Below are 17,317 nucleotides of genomic sequence, written 5' to 3'. Positions count from 1 at the left end.
TTAAAGGCGGAAAACAGTGCGTATTGACAGCCAGGAATAAAGATTTTCTTTGTTTGTTTATTGATTTTATTATAGAGTTGTCAAGTGATGAGCCACAAAAATCCACTTTTAGAATTTTTGAAATTTTCCCCCATAACCTGAAATAGCATCATGAAATACCTCTAAATCTGCAAAATCAGTTAAAGGTATTACAAATTGGCTGAGAATTGGCTGCCCCCATTAAACCTCTGTAATTTGGTCTCAGTTCATAACTTTAGTCTCAGTTAGGAAACTTCGAATCTTCTATTGGCCATAGCTCACCCGATTTTAGACATTTTTGACTGATTTTGCATTTATGGGAGTATTTTATAGTGTTATTTCAAGTTATATGGTCAAAATTCGAAAATTTTAAAAATATTTTTTGTGACCTCTGGGAACTCTATTATGTGACGAACTCATTAACAAAAAGGTTATGACTGGGAGTGACTTTGACTGGTGTAGCTTCAAACCAAGCATGTGTTTTCTGAACAAGAGAAGAAAGATGTGCTACAACACGAGCTGTATAATATGAATTGGTAGTCTAAACCATTCATCCAGTTCATCCAGTAATAGAATTTGAATAACATAAATATATATCTAAATTGAAGTTAAGAAACGTACAAAGTTTTTACATCATCAGTCAGGGTTTTAGCTTACGTTTTTTACTGGTAGCGTTGCATCATAGGGTTTGATGCTGAAGTTGGTCCGAGGGGCAAATCACTCCGAAAAAATCTCGTACACCTTTTGTGAAAATCCTATTGTTTTATCTGAAAATCCCCAGAAATCCTTTTGTTTTAGGGAAAATCGGAGGAGCACAGGGCTCTAATATGCGAAGAAATACAATGTCAAAATTGACAATAGCAATATACTTTTACTAATCAAAACTTTTATTGCCACTATATTCGTTTCTTAAATCAAATTATGCCACAAAAGATTGATTGTTTGTGCTAAAAGACTCATATGAAATATGCATCATATTCGAAAAATTACCTTTTCTGGGTAAAAAAATATCTGGTTGTCTGAAAAAGATTCGAAAGGATCCGCGATCAAATAAAATGTAAGAAAATGAAATGTTTTACACAGCAAAATAATTTTTCGTAAATGGTGCATTTTCAATTCTCCGCCCTTTTCAGCGTTGACGAATTGCGTCAGCTTTTACAGGGCTGTAGCAGTGAACATCAGTGGACAAAAGCTTCTCATCGATCTTCAAGCCGTTAAAATGAAGATTCAAAGTACCTGAGCGCAAAAGAAATTGTACAATTGTAACTATTTTAAGAGAAAGGTGGATTGCGTTTTCTCTCAGTGGAATTTAGCGATTTATTTTGTCCTTAACACAAACATTAATGCCAACAAGAAAAGATTTTAACATTGGCTTGTAAAGGTAAGTTCATATTTGTTAATTACGTGGATAAACCAACTTTTAAGGTTTAAAAACTGTAATTTTTCTGCTCTCCCTCCCCCCTAATTATTATAAGGATTTGAAAGGGACAGTATCAAGCCTTCGTAACTAACGATCGTGGAATGATTTTTGCTGAGCACAACGGCAGTTTTTTCGTAAATTCATCAAAGATTCAGTTTTTTAAAAAAAAATTTATGTTATCTTTCAGCACATTCTACCAATTAGTTTTTGTGGGTAGTGGTAAAAACGTCCAAAATTGGCCTAAATTTAGCTGCTAGGCACGTTTGTTGTCATATTCTTGAATTCTGATTGGCTAATGGGGTATGGAGAATTTTGGTCGCTCAGCCAATCAAAGATTTGGAACCTATGCTTACATTCATAAGTATTTTGAACCCTTCCGCAGGGATCAAAATAAAGAACATGTTCACCGTATTGATAAAGTGTAACATTTCAGCCGAAAATTTATAATGTTATAGATTCAAGGAACTGAGACAGTCATCATCATAGGGTACCGAACTGGGGAAGATCTTAGCCAAATCAGCCAATTTCATCTGATGAAGACAGTGCGATTTATACAAAGTACTTCATTCTCTTTATTCGGTGTGAATACAAATAGAATTGTGTTCAAGATTATGTATCTGCAGCCGAAACAAGCTCGTTATTTAAAAAACTCTATGAAGAAAAGAGTACGGAAAATGTTTTACACCAAACTGTTGACTCGTACTTCTTTGATTCAGGCGAGTCTTTTTCCACTCCAACACTTTTCTCGTCGATTGAGTTATTGAAAAACTTATTTTAAGGTAATGGCATAAACAGACGTTTTTTCGCATATTTGATCGCGATCCTAGCCCCAATCTCCCAAGTGTGCGCCATAATGTGAAGTTGTGTTAGCACCAAGTATCGTTGTTTAGAAAACTAGTTCAAAACGACGCTAGCCAACAAATAAAAAATGAATACTTAATCAAAGTACCTATTTATTTTCCTATCGTTGCTGATCGTCTGAAGACGGTACGGTTAATCCTCTTCTTCTTCGTGAATAATATTGCCAATGAAGTAGCACTTGCTCATCAATAAACTTTACGCATGCTGGGTACATAAGCTCTTTGCGGAATTCTTCATACTGGAGAAGCTCGAGGAAGAACAAGCACTGTGGGTACCTTAAGGTAAATAAAAATGTCTTTTAAAATAAAAATGGATTATTTTCTACTGGATGCACTTCGCAAGAATGTCTTTAAATAATTTACTCATTACGATTTTAATTGAAGATATAAAGATCTTCAGAAATTCGGGTTGTTAAGATTCAAGGTTGAAAGAAATCTTGTCGTTGTATTCAATGGTAAATTCAAGACCATTTCTTGGCATATTCAAGAAAAACGCAATATGGTCGTATGATGATTTCCACCGCATATTTCGGTTAAAATTCAAGGAAACTTGAAAAACCTTTTTTTATCCCACAACCTTTCATCATACATTTATCATGCTGGGTTTCAACTTGTAGTATTTGCATAATGATACCCCGGTACGCAATTATGAAAAACAGTATTCTTGACTGTTGACCGTGCTGAAAGAATCTTAAACGAGAATGAAGATTGAATGCTTGATTCACACTGACTCTAAATAGCGAGAATTTGACTAAAAATAAAGCCAGCAGATGTTAACGGACGACTTTCAGATCCCTGGCAAAACAGGGTGCCTAAACCTCTATAAAAATTAGCTCTGGAATGAATGAAAGTTTGATTAGAATAGTTTTAGGCAACCTGCAGTTGCTGGGTGTGGCTTGCTTGCGAAGGTCTTTTTAAATATGCAAAAAGAGCAATTGACTTTCTTTTACTAACGATTTTGAAAAAGGCAACTTTTTTAATTACAGAAAGATGAAGATCGTACAAAAGCAGGCTAGGGAGCAGTCGAAATCGTGATAGTAATTTATGCTTGAAATCATGATTGCAAAAAGGTGAACTACCTCTCAAAAGCAGCTTAGGCATTGCTTATGCAGATGAGAAACTTTTCAATGACATCGGACCCAGAGTTTCATAGCCAGTTGCCATGTGTTTGCAATCTTGGTTCTTACAATGACAACCAGTCCTGGCATTGCAATAATTTTGCCATTTTGTGCAATTTATAAGCAAAATCTACTAAAGGCTATGTTGTTCTGCTAATGAATTTTCAAATTTCAGCTTTCTGGTTCAATCAGAACATAACTGACAGTTAAAATTAAAGCAAACATGTAGGCAAGGGAAAGAGCCAGACTTCGGGGATGACAGGACCTAATTTCTTATACTGGAGATGACAGAGAAGGTTTAGTTGCTAGCTAGTCTTCTTGTTTCAAAAAGTGAAGAGAAAAGGGGGTTGGCCAAACAATGTAGCATTAGCCACCAAGCAAAAACAAAATTCAAAGCAGATAGTTTGCAAGCAGATAGAATTGATAAGTTACTACAATCATTTGGCTTGTGGAACAGTTGCCAGACAGTGGAACGCAAAATCATAATCTAGAGCTGCCCGGTTACAAACCAAAACAAACTGCATGTACAGCTATGCCTAAACCTTTAATACCATCAAGCACTTTTATTTTGAAAAAAGTTTTCCAGGCAAAATTATTCAGAACAACATCTTTATATGTTTGTTTTTTACTTTACTTATTTCTTGACCCTTTCTTTTCATCATTTTGCCATAATTTATACATAGTTGTTTTATTTTGTTTTCTTTGTAAAGTTTGCTCAACCATTAAAGCAACTCCTTAGAGAAGAGTGTATCTAGCAGACTGCTGACAGTTACTAAGTGCTTTACCTCAATAACAAAGTTAAAATACAGCCAAAGTCAGATAATTGATAAAAAAATATGCTTCAACCTTTATAAGTCATAACAAAATATTTTGACAATCGATGTAAGTCAATGTTTTCAAACTCTCTTTGCCTTTATATTATTTCATATCCTTAAGGGTTTTGTAGTTTACCTTCTTCTCTGCTGTCTGAAGTCATTAAGCAATGTTATATATAACAACCAAACAGCTCATATCTGAGCAGATGACTGATAGGTAAACTACCAAACTAACTTTTTCAAATTTTTGGAAAATAAATAATTCAAACATATATTTTGAAAAAATTCTGCTTTCTCTATAAAACTTAAAACTATGGGGCATCAAATGAACAACTAATTTAGTGAAATATCCTTACTTGAGAAAAACAGCATATTGGGGCTCCTTCCAATACTGTAGGTACTTTAGGTAATTTACAAATGCTGGGTCCTTAAAGTAACCATTTTGTGCCAGAACTGAAATAAAAAATTAATGTTACAAAATGAGTTAAAAAAATTCAAATTATCATAAAAGATCCTTAATTAATAACAAAAATCCTCACCTTCTATGTTCATCATGTTATCTATATTAATTTAAATCTATGATATGAAATAACTAGAATTGGATCAGAAATATGAGTTCAGGATGTGTTAAGGTTATACTTTATGTAAGAAAATGACCTTTCTCAAAATAAATAAAGATTGAAAAATAAAATATCTACTCACAATTCAAATAATGTGGATTTGACAGGCACTGAATGAATTCCAACTCAACTTCAAATCTCCTTTTATTTTCTTCTTCTAAAAAATACATTATTTTTCATTGCAAAAAAATATTTTTTGATTTCAGTCAATCTTATAAGTAGTCTAGGTTCCTGTTTGACATAACATAACTTGCTGGAGATAATTTTCTGTTGAAACATTTCGAGGGATCGATTTAAGACCAAACCTAAAGGAATCTACAGCACTACTTTAGTGGAAGGATGAATGATGATGTATCAGGTTAGAAAACTTGCATTCAATTACTTGTATCTGAAATAAACCTCAGTCACACCCTCATGAACGTGGGTCATTTAAATGCAAAGCGATAAATTCTTGACTTCAATTTGCTGTATATTTGGATCCTACTCCTAGAAGCTCAAACTGCTGGGAGACATGTGTAGTTGAAGTCACACAGTTTTCCACCCTGGCTGATATGATTTCTACCTTTCCAGATTCTGCCTGCTCTAGATTCATCTGACATACATGCACAGAGTGAAAAATCTATTTATTCATCTAAAATTCCCTGGACCAGTTCATTACTGTCATTCCTTTGCAGAAGTTAAAAAACGTGAGCAGAATGTAACCAGTTTGCAGGGAATGGCTGATTTTGACAAGATCTTGGATGTACCAACAGCCCCACATCTCAGGTGCAGGTGCACAAAAATCTTCTGAAAAAACAAGGTGCATCAGCAATATCATCTCTACCAGTATACAATTTAATAGATTTTAGGTGTGCCTGAAGTTTTGCCATCTTTGCATCTTTAATGCGCAATGACCATGCTTGGCATACTGGATTGTAATGTTACTGCAGGCAAGTGTAGCTCCTATTTATTATTGCATCTGCCCTGCTCCAACAGGCCTTCTCATTTCATGCAGGCGATCGCCCTTGCCCTCATCAAATAACTGAAGCAGGCTATTGACCGCCTCACAAAAACAAGCATCGCCACAAGCGAAATGTAGGGAAAAATTAGCAACAAATGACACTACTGTTGTTGTCCCTGTTACTAAATTTCTTTTTTTTTTGCAGCTTCGTCAAGAATTTCCCTCAAGGCCTTTTAGATAAACATAGAAGCGGGGGCTATCAATTCCACATCTCAAAATTGCTGATAGGACCTTCATTTAAAGACGTTCTTACAAGACAACAGGTGAAGAATTCTACAAATCCTTAAAACTTTATAAAGATTCTGTATCCCATGCATCATTTTGTAGAATTCCATAATTCCATCCAGATTTTGCCAGAATTCCGTAATCCTTGACAAATTCTCTTCAAAGTCCATTGTTCCATAAATGTTGATAACTTAGAAAAGTGGCTCGTGGAGTAGGAGACTTTGTCTTGAAGCTCCAAAAAACGGAAAATATAGATAATGCAATCAGAGAGGACAAGAAAGAGAATTTTTCAATATAGTTGGAATATGATGTGATTTTTACATTGAAGAGGAATTTGTCCATCCCTAACACATTGTTTTTGTCCGTCCCTAAAAGTTACAGTATTCCTGAATAAAGGGTCAAGTTGTCAGTTAAAATATAACATCATTTCCTCATTGTTGACATTATAAATCATTACATCAAATCGCACATTTAGAAAATCAAAGGTTAGGAAGTTGTGGGTAGATAACACCCTAATACCCCCTCAGGTCCTGAAGAACTTTGTTTAATAAATAATGCTGGGCACTTTGTTACCTTTGCAAAAAATTTTTTCAGAAAAGGCCTGCTGTGCAAGTGGAAAAAATAATCTTTTTGAAAGTTCGAGTAAGGACATAAATTTTTCAGGATTCTTGTTTAAGGCAGCCTATTCTCTTCTATCGCCTATTCCAAAACATTATTGTGGGAAATCTTTTAAGCCACATAAAATTGGAGGAAAACCCTGCAACAATTTCTACCTCATGCCTTGCCAGGGTGCACTCTATGTACTTAGGCCCGAAGATCTTCGGCGTACACCCAGGTTTTTTTCAGCATTTGGCATGCAAACCAATAAAACATTTTTTGACCTACTTAAAATTTTAGTTAGTTGACATGCTAAACATGAAGCCATGTACGTAGTTAATGTAAAATAAAGACTCATACACCACATTTTTCTCTAATAATCAGTTTTTTTGTCTGGCCCAATAATGTTTACAATTTTATTAACTGCTTTTATATTTTTGGCGTACCTAAACAAATGCCCCGGTGGACCTTCAGCGTACAGTTGACATGGAATGCACCCTGGATGCCTTGTCAACATACACACTTTTCATCTACACAATCTAGAAGAAAGTTTGATTTTCCCATAAAAGATTCTTTGACATTGACTCTTGAGCTTTATTATCATAACAATTTCGTAGAATAATCATATGTTAATTTGCATTTCTGCGCTTTGAAGGTCTCTTGGGCTGTTTAGATTTTAGGGTCATTTCAATAAGGGCCTTATAGTTATATACAACTTGCACATTATTGCATTATAAAAAATAAACATACCTATTGAATAACCCTCAATATAACTCAATCCTCAAATTACTGAGAGAAATTCACATGAACACCAGCTGTCCTGTCCTTGCAATACATGCATATATTCAAAATTCCAATTCAAATCAAATCAATAATGTAATTCAGTAACAAATTTACCATTTATCGAATACAAGTTAAGCAAAGATATATTAATAAAAGATACAAAGTTAAAGATCAATGGATACAATATGCTCTATCTAATACAATTTGTAGTAAGTTGCACAGGACGACAATGAGAAAACAAAAAAGGTTTTCGAGCCCAGTGCTCTTCCCGTCCATACTTTCAGAAAGCATATGAAATATAAAGTGCTTTATTACTATACCTTCTGGTCTGTTTGATATTGATTCCATGACACCTTTTCTAAAATGTTTCAAATGGCAGGTTTTCAGGCATTTTAGTTTAATGATAAGGTCTTGAAGTGAAAATGCTGTTTCCCCGCCACTTTATTAAACTGGCCTCTTATTCGCATCCAGCTTCGTTTTCATTTTTAAATAGCTTCTTAGAAGGGTGTATTTGGTGTTTTGGTGTCACTTGCAAGTGTATTAGTCAGTTAGTTAATCCTGCTTTTCAATGAATTTGTTGTCACTCCATTGAGATTTTTTCTTTCGTAGAGACAGAAATTATAATTTAGAAAGAGCTAATATGTGAAAAGCCGGGTTGCATGCTTCTCACAGTAAATTTGCTATTTAAATGTCTTTTCTCTTTGGCTTGAAAAATAAGTAAGATCTGTGAAGCCTACTGCTGACGTTTGTGATAAAGGCTCTGACGAGTACTGAATATGATTGACACTCACATCAGACTCCAATGTATATAGGCAGGAGTCAGGAGAAGGCTTTATGATGTTACGTACTGTTGAGATCAAACATGCCTATTTGGTGTCTTAGAAGATTTAAGATCCTCAAAGGTAATAGTACTAAAAACTCTCTCTTGTGAAATATTTGATATGAATTTCACAAGTAAAAGCAAGACAATAATTTTGTAATGGAACAATGAAGAAAACGAGATGATATTATTTGTACGTAGAAGAGGTTTTTCGATGATAAATTCAAAGGGAAGCTCCCCTTGGCGATACTTGCAAAGCATCACTTATGAAATGAAAATGGCGGCGAGTTTGTAGAGAAATCTCTAGGAACATAAGGACATTTCTCGTTTGCATAAAAAAAGTACGATATTGGTATTTTTCTAATCAGATACTTTTGTCTCTTTTAAAGAATTCAAGAATGCTGGATGACTGGAAAAACTGCATATCTTACCGCATATCTTTCAAGACTGGAAAAACTGCTCATCTAACCTAAGTTACCTAATACCTTCTGATTTTTTACGGCTTTGGCAAATAAAGTTCATGCTACTGGGGACGTCTAAACTACGGTAGCAATATGCACAGCGAAAATGTATGTTCACTTCACACCACTTAATTCAATCGATGCATGAAAAGAGCAAGAAGCAAAAAAATCCTTTCAGATATAACTTTAAGAATTTCTATTTCTACAGTCTTCAAATTAAAGCAATATAAGTATATAATGTAATGCATTTTCGGCAATCCCTTTATTTACAAACAGCTACAAGAAGGTGTTGTCCTTAAAGTATTATATAATCCTTAAAGATATAAATTTCAGATAAAAGAACAAGCACCTTCATGTTTTCTAACAAAATAAATTAAGCATAAGCAGCAGCATGCAGCTTAAATTTCGAGTAAAATAACAAAATATTGTTAAAATTTGGCTATTAGCTTAATTTCAGTTATCAAGATTTTTGTTATTCGATAACATTTTAAATCTATCTTGATTACCGCCAATACATTTCTATCGGGACCCTCAATTCCTGTCTGGGACATGTTAAGAGGAAGATGAGAGTAGAAGACGTAAGACGCCTGTCTAATACAGCTAGCCAATAAAGTCGAGCTAACAGATTTGATTTGCTGTTGTAAATTTCCTTATTGTTACTAAATATATGATAGGCAGCAAAAATCGTATCGAGCATATACCGTAAATCCTTAAATAGGCCACCAGGGGCTTACTTGGAAAAATAGATTTCTGGATGAATGCATATTGTTCAAAAAAAGGAATATCTTAAATTATATTTCCATAGATTCAATTATCTTTTTATGGGGGCTAATTCAAAAGGATTCGAAAGGGGGCTTAACTGAAGGTTGGGCTTTAGTGGAGAATTCAGGGTAGTAGCATCCCCTAGCGTATGTCATTCTAAGTCCAACTTCAAGACTTATCATCCTTAGTACGCAATTGGTTTCAGAAAATCGAAAAACTAAAGCATTGTTGAAAATTTAGTCAAATGTTGGTTCGAATTTTTCCTTATTCAAATAAAATATTATTATATACTTTTCCAAATCATCTCTTTTTCTACCAAATTTGGATGCTCTAAACTTAAGAAAACTCAAACATAAATCAAATCTTTTAAAAGCTCGAATTACTGGAAGTTGACTGTACTCTCTCAAAAATGTATTTCACCATTCGACGTAACCAATAAGCACAGCATTAGAAAATATTTGGTTCCGAAATTGAAATCCCAAAGTTGAAAGAGGCTGACGTTTCATTTTACAAGGGATAGACCTGGAAATAGTATTATTGGCATACCATTACAGCTACAGCAGCGATTTCATTCATGACATATATTTACATAATTTAACCCATGTTCTTGATGGGATAGGTCCATAAATTTGTACAGCTACCAGACATCGGCACCTGGAGCCATTTGCGCTGTGGTAAGAAGAGTTTGGCCAGCATTATACTGTGAAAGAGCGCCATTGGCTTCATGCGACAAAGACTCGACAAAGGAAAAAGAGCCACTGTGGCTCATGTCCATTGCAGGGAAATCACCTTTGATCATTGACTGGTCCAAGTAGCTACGATTCATCATGCCAAGTTGAAATGTTAGTCTGTTTCCATTGAAGTCTTCAATGGGCGAATGAACCATGTGATTTGGAGTGACTATGGAGCAAACAGAAACAAAATAAATGACCACGTTCGCCGAAAAGCTATTACGCAAAATATACAATAACATAACATGATATGACATGACATGACATGACATGACATGACATGACATGACATGACATGACATGACATGACATGACATGACATGACATGACATGACATGACATGACATGACATGACATGACATGACATAATACTTAATAACATATCAAAACATTAAATAAAAAAACAAAACATTGAAAAACATTGCATGACAAACATAGCATAACATTATATAGCGTAACTAAGCAAAATATAGCAAAGCAAAGCACAATGGCATCCAACGTTACCTAACGTAAGGATTACCATAGCATAGCATAGCATAGCATAGCATAGCATAGCATAGCATAGCATAGCATAGCATAGCATAGCATAGCATAGCATAGCATAGCATAGCATAGCATAGCATAGCATAGCATAGCATAGCAAAGCAAAGCATAGCATAGCATAGCATAGCATAGCATAGCATAGCATAGCATAGCATAGCATAGCATAGCATAGCATAGCATAGCATAGCATAGCTTAGCTTAGCATAGCATAGCATAGCATAGCATAGCATAGCATAGCATAGCATAGCATAGCATAGCATAGCATAGCATAGCATAGCATAGCATAGCATAGCATAGCATAGCATAGCATAGCATAGCATAGCATAGCATAGCATAGCAAAGCATAGCATAGCATAGCATAGCATAGTATAGCATAGCATAGCATAGCATAGCATAGCATAGCATAGCATAGCATAGCATAGCATAGCTTAGCATAGCATAGCATAGCATAGCATAGCATAGCATAGCATAGCATAGCATAGCATAGCATAGCATAGCATAGCATAGCATAGCATAGCATAGCATAGCATAGCATAGCATAGCATAGCATAGCATAGCATAGCATAGCATAGCATAGCATAGCATAGCATAGCATAGCATAACGGAACGTAACGTTACGTAGCGTAAGGTAACGTAGCAAAACAAAACATAACGCAGTATAGCATAGCATAGCATAGCATAATATAACATAATGTAGTGAAATGCAATACAGTATGGTACAATGTTATACAATGGAGCACAATACATTGTTTCACAGCTTAGCATTCTTTCATAAACAACAGACTCTCATTTTCTGCATCATAATTCACTACAAAGAAGGTGATTATCTATTTGTAGATCAATTTTAATCAGTTTATGATTTGAAAGTCTGCTTTGCTTATACGTTTTGACTCAAATCTAACAAAAAGCTGCGAGTTTTAGGTCTGGGGGTTTGTAATTGTTCATGCAGCCTTGAATTACACATAGCTGTAAAAGGAATATCCTACTGTGACACCTTAATAATCATATGATGAGATTGGAAGTTGAGGCTTCACTGATTCGGACATCCTAACATAATAACATCCCAATTAAGATAACTCAAAAGAAACATTACAAAAGGACATAAACCAAGATAGCCATGGAGAGCCTCCTTTTACTGTGATAAACGTTTAATGCCTCTTTTAACCAAACAGCTGCACTTGGTGACATAAACATTAAGCTTTTATTATAAAACTGATGTTAACTTTAAGAGCATCTGATATGCACAGCGCAGTCTGTTTCAAGTTGATTCTGAAAAACTTTCTAATTGGATTTAAAATCCCCAATGAGAAATGAACCCTCATTTGTGTCATTTCAAGAAAGTTTGGAATCCAAATATACGTTCATTGTCAACATTGCTTTCGGGTCTAGCAAAAATCTGTAGTAAAACACAAGATAAGGAATGATTAGACTTTTTATCACGAAGAATCATCTTCTAGAGAATGATGTATGTGCTTTCTGAGGTCATCTTAATGGACGCTTTAAACTATTAAGGCGGCGCAAGGTAACCTCATTAAAGCCCATATGGGCGACGATTAAGAAGAAGCACAGGTAGGGGGTACATTTTGCTATTCTAATGAGCTCAGTATGAAAGATATGGATGAAATTAGGATTTTACGCTGACTTACAGATCTGAAGCGATTTTTGTTGCAGTAAAGCTGATCAAAATATGACAAAAGACTACAAGATAACACGGCGATAAATCACTTATTAATATTCCTCTATTCTTATTATCTCCTTTGGATTACGATAGCAGTTACATATGCAGTAAATTCAAAACGGTTTTGGGTCGACAACTCCACAAACAATGCGGAGTTTGTAAACTCCAGACTTTTGTCTGAAGACTGCCTATCTTCCGTTAATGAAGAAATTTGTTTCACGGACAGCATGTTCATTGACGAGGCCGATGAGGAGAGGGTAGTTGCTATTTCTTTGTAGGTACAAGCCTTAAAATTGAGAGGGAGATGTACCGTGGAAGTTGAATGATTGTCTTTTTTATAATGCTTTGGTGATGGTGGAATTAAGACAAAATGCAACATAATTCCGCATGAGTACTTATGCTTTTTTGGCTCAATCAATGTTACCAAAACAAACTAAATTAGCATAAATATTCTACATCAAGGTACACGTGCGCTTTCCTGCTTAAATCTATCTGTGCAAACAAGAGTTAAATTTTCCTGCCCCTTCCTTTCGACGTTGAAAAATTTGAAAGCAAGGGCTGTCTATGTCCCTTTAGTCTAGTTCCAGTGGTTTTGTGGAGGGGGGGTGGAGGGGGGGGGGTGGGCTTGTCGGGGATGTTCTTGCTCTTAACGATTTTCACCATCAGGAAATTTATCCAAAAATGAGCCGTCAAATTTCTCTAAATAAGACAGGGTTGAAAATAGGGTTGAAGATAAACAAATGAAGATGCAAAGAAAAATGAGTCGGACAGAAATACCCTCTACTTTCCAAATCTTTATCCATAATGAGTCGGCCGGTTTGATAAATTACTAGTTTTAATTTATGTCCCGAAACGTATAGATTTTAATTTGTGTTAAAAAATTACCTGAAGAAAGGATCTTATCCTAAAAATGCAATTCAAAAGTATTCTTGGATGAGGTCAGCCTTTTGAAACCTACATCTGAACTTAGCTTGTTCTCAGTGTGCCAACCGAATCCCTCTGTTACTTTAATTAATTAATTTTACAGCAAATGAAGGATCTTGTCTTAAATGCAACAAAACATCGTGGAAGAATCTTGATCCAGCATATGTTACATATAGAGCTCTTAATTAATGACGTCACACTTTAGAACTCAACTAGAGATCAAGACATTTAAGCTATTGATTGCCTGTAGGTTAAGAAGTACCTAAAGTATCAATATTAGTGGGTGGCTATCTTCAACTCTCCGTGCAGGCAGGATGATTACATAAGATAATCAAAGATAGCTATGTTTGCTTAAAGAGAATTTTCTTTATTCATTAATGGTATGTGATGCAAACCAAATATCTGCTTTTTGAAGAAACAAGATAGGGAAAGTGACTTACCTTGGTGGAACAACTGATACGATGTTGGAATGCTTTCAGGTGACGAAACATCCAGCCTATCTCTTTCCTGCCTGGCTTCATGTTTATTTCCACGGCCTGTTGTCCGTCGGCCTCCCAAAACAGACAACTGTTTCATCCGTCTTTCTTTTGAACGTCGATTCTGGAACCAGACTTGGATGACGCGCATATTTAGGCCCGTTTCTTGTGCAAGCTTCTCGCGCATGTGTCTTGACGGCTTAGGTGTTGCTGCAAAGGCTTGCTTCAGTGTCTCCAACTGCTTCGCCTTAATCGTGGTCCGAGGCCCTCGACGCTTGCAGTTAGCGCCATCTTCATCATCGCTTCCATTCGAAGTTGTTGTTTTGTCTTCACTTTCATCGGAAACTGGTGACGATTCTATTGATAATGGAAAGATGATCAACTTCGCTGTTGTGGAAAGCAACCAAAGACGTGGAAAGTAATGAATAATAACTTCAATTTAAAAAAAGGTTTCTTAAAAGAGTTTGTAAAAATGAAAACGGGGAATGACGATAGAGATTGAAAATTCCAACACAGGCCGAGGAACCGTTAACATCAATAACAAATCTAACAGATAGCCTTGAATCAAGGCCTTATGGATATAGAGATCTGCTTTTGAAAAATGTACTCCTTTAATACTCCTATGGGATACTTATGATAGATAGTTGCCTTGTCAAAGGCAAGGATTGCTTGGTTATCCTTCATGTACTGAACATTAAACAAAAGTATTACGAAGCTTGCTAAATGGCCGGCATTTTCATTCTCCAAATGTATAATGCAATACCAATCAACGCAAATTAGGTAGCGATGCACGCAGAAAATCAATTACGTAAGAATACGGGTTTGATGGCGGTGTTTTCTCTGTGCTACGTTCTGTTGCCCTTCGGCAAGGAGTCGGTAAATTGTATACTGCAATACAAAATTCAGCTTAAGGTCTGCAAGCGGTTGTGCGGAGAAAAATGTCTTCATATTCATATTCAATCGGCGAGGACTTTGCCAAACATAGGGATTATACATTAAGAAGTCGTTTAAGATTCTTAAACTTCTGTTAAATTTGAGAGTATAAAAGAGCAATATGTTGAGCATGTGGTCACCGACGAAATCACAGCGGTGTCATATGGAATGCCCTGACGGTGATTTTCAAAGGCAATGAGCTGACCACTCTGTGAAGCGAGTGCACAGAGCAAAACATCTGTAAAACCCACTAAGAATAAAGTGTAATGCATCGACAGACGCCTCAACCACACAGCTTCGGTGTTCTAAAGGGTTCAATTAAGAAAAACTCCATGCTTATTTGACAACATTCAGGGGTCTTACAAACGACGATGGGCGATGACTGTGATAAATGTGATGACTATGATAATAATTATAATGCTTATGATAATAATTATGAAATAATTATGACGATTATGATGATAATTATGAAGGTTATGATGATAATTATGATGATTATGGCGTTGATTTTGTTCATGATTATATTTTTGCCTGTAACAAAAACATGTTTTCTACTGTTGTGCCAAGTAGACATCCTAGATGTGCATTTCATTTGTCTACGATCACATTCGTCTGGTTTTGATTTCCAAAGAAGGGATTAATTTCCTGCATTGCTTTTGAAAAGCAGCCTGGCATTGCTGGGTGCACGAATTTTCCTACAAAACGCATTTGTTAGCAAAACATTTGATATGTAGCATCAGGGAGTAACCAGACAGAGAACATTCGCTTAGCATTGTTGATTATCAGTCAAAAGCCCTCAAAATTGCAACGAACTGATCCTGAAAATATTAGAATGCAAAAATTCATATATGGAAAATAGCATTCTAAAGTTATTTACCTGAAAAGAAACTTTTCTTGGTTTCATCGTAGTCATCTTTGCAAACAAATTGATTTTCCTCCGTTTTAAAAAGCTGCTCTCCCGTGTTGATCTGACGCTGGCATCTTGAACAAGTTAAACACGTGTTGTGGAAGACTTGATCATTGATACGCCGAACTAGGTCAGTAGCAGTTATCAAAGTGTTGCAACCAAAGCAACGGGTGCCATATAACCTAGAGAAGATTGAAAATTGTTTGAGAAGAAATTTACTCGCAATCAATTTATGTTGTTAGTTTTTTGTGTACACTCACGTGCGTGATGTACTATATCCATGACAAGTCTCGTCAGAGTAGAAGTTTAGAGAGAAATGGTTCTCAATCTAACTGAGATTAGTATGAGCCATGATGTCACAAGGCTGGTCCATATTATAGGATATAACTCTTTCTGTTTCAACTATCTAATGACTTGCTGTCCTCAAGTTCACCAATGTACAAAATGTTTTCTATGTCATAAATTTTAATTTGATATATTCATATTTTACAAACTTCATCAAACCAGTTTCGGTGGTGCCATTATATGAGTATTCTTGTGCCTGCCAATAACAAGCCACAAGTTGCCGAAAACCTCGCAAGGATTTATGTGTTATCAAACAAGCTGGGTTTGGTATTATACACAATTATATCTTCCGACTGCTTGGAAGGTTTCAAGATAAACTAAGAACGTATTGCAAAGCTTGCCTTTATTTTGTCTTTACAGTAAATTTTATACACAGAAATCAAGAAGCCACCATGAAAAATATATCTTATCATCTACCTCTTTATACAATTTGATAAAAATCTTTGGGTCGTTTTGTTTTCAGGTAGATTGATTACAATACCAGAAAGTCAAGTATCTTTCTTCTCTGTTTCGATAACAATTTTGGTGGCTTTAGAATCAGCAAATTTCTGGATGTCAAGAACAAGGCAATTTAAGCATTAAGCTGATTTTGTTTAAAAAAGAAGTTTTCTCTCTAACAAAATCAACATGTGTTGCCATCTCGAAATTCGTTTAAAAGGACAATAACGTCTCCTAGGAAATCGTGAATATTTTATGACGATCGATAAGAATGTCGATCTTATGTTTTGTAATCGTTGCTGACGCGCGCTTCAAAGATAGCTAGCCTGGCTGGCATCAGGACGCACCTAGCATAATCAGCAAATTCATCTTAGTTGTCTCTTCTAAAACTCTCACAGTACATCGAAACTAGAGAACAGTTTACGTCTGAAACTTCTCCGTTTACAGCGACCATATGAATTATTCTTTAGTCTCGGCTTTAAGATATACATTCTTTTTCCAAAAATATTTCCGAATTTATCCCCAGCCTTAAACTCAATTTCAGATACAGCTACATAACGTCATGTGGCTCAGCAGCATAATAATTTTTCGAAATAAAGGGAAGGGCAAGAAAAATCAATACAACATGGAACATTCTGAATAAAATAATATACAATGAATTCAAAATGTTCCCACTAACCAATAGGTATTTTTGTGTGAAATACTTTCATTTAGCCACCAGAGGAACTAACAAATGGCTTCTATGTCATTTTTACTATGCCTTACTTTGACCCAAGATTTTTCTAGTGTTTCAGTCGGGCCTTTTTTGCTTAAAAAATGAAAGTTAATCCTACTCCCCCCATC

The 17,317-nt window shown here is 35.5% G+C and overlaps 2 protein-coding genes across 4 annotated transcripts in view; both read right to left on the bottom strand.

The window, feature by feature from the left end:
- Positions 1-50: 50 nt before the first annotated feature.
- LOC135683232 (mediator of RNA polymerase II transcription subunit 31) lies at positions 51-7,929 on the bottom strand. The gene is made up of 4 exons (XM_065198438.2): positions 7,777-7,929; positions 4,934-5,008; positions 4,588-4,684; positions 51-2,574 (listed from the first exon to the last, which is right to left on the bottom strand). Exons 1-4 carry the CDS (start codon positions 7,802-7,804, stop codon positions 2,400-2,402), a joined length of 375 nt encoding a protein of 124 aa, XP_065054510.2. The 5' UTR covers positions 7,805-7,929; the 3' UTR covers positions 51-2,399.
- A 989-nt stretch (positions 7,930-8,918) lies between these two features.
- Positions 8,919-17,317, bottom strand: part of LOC135683231 (LIM/homeobox protein Lhx1) — a 30,530-nt gene continuing 22,131 nt past the window's right edge. For all 3 annotated transcript variants that reach the window (XM_065198437.2, XM_065198436.2, XM_089109465.1), the window contains 3 exons: positions 15,662-15,873; positions 13,816-14,208; positions 8,919-10,399 (listed from right to left, as the gene is read on the bottom strand). In XM_065198437.2, coding sequence (XP_065054509.2) covers positions 10,137-10,399; positions 13,816-14,208; positions 15,662-15,873 — 868 coding nt within the window. In that variant the 3' untranslated portion in view covers positions 8,919-10,136. The remainder of the gene's footprint in view (positions 10,400-13,815; positions 14,209-15,661; positions 15,874-17,317) is intronic.

This window comes from Rhopilema esculentum, chromosome 7, assembly GCF_057945365.1.
Source record: "Rhopilema esculentum isolate cy_ngs chromosome 7, ASM5794536v1, whole genome shotgun sequence".
Lineage (NCBI taxonomy): Eukaryota > Metazoa > Cnidaria > Scyphozoa > Rhizostomeae > Rhizostomatidae > Rhopilema > Rhopilema esculentum.
This window is presented reverse-complemented; position numbering and strand designations above follow the sequence as displayed.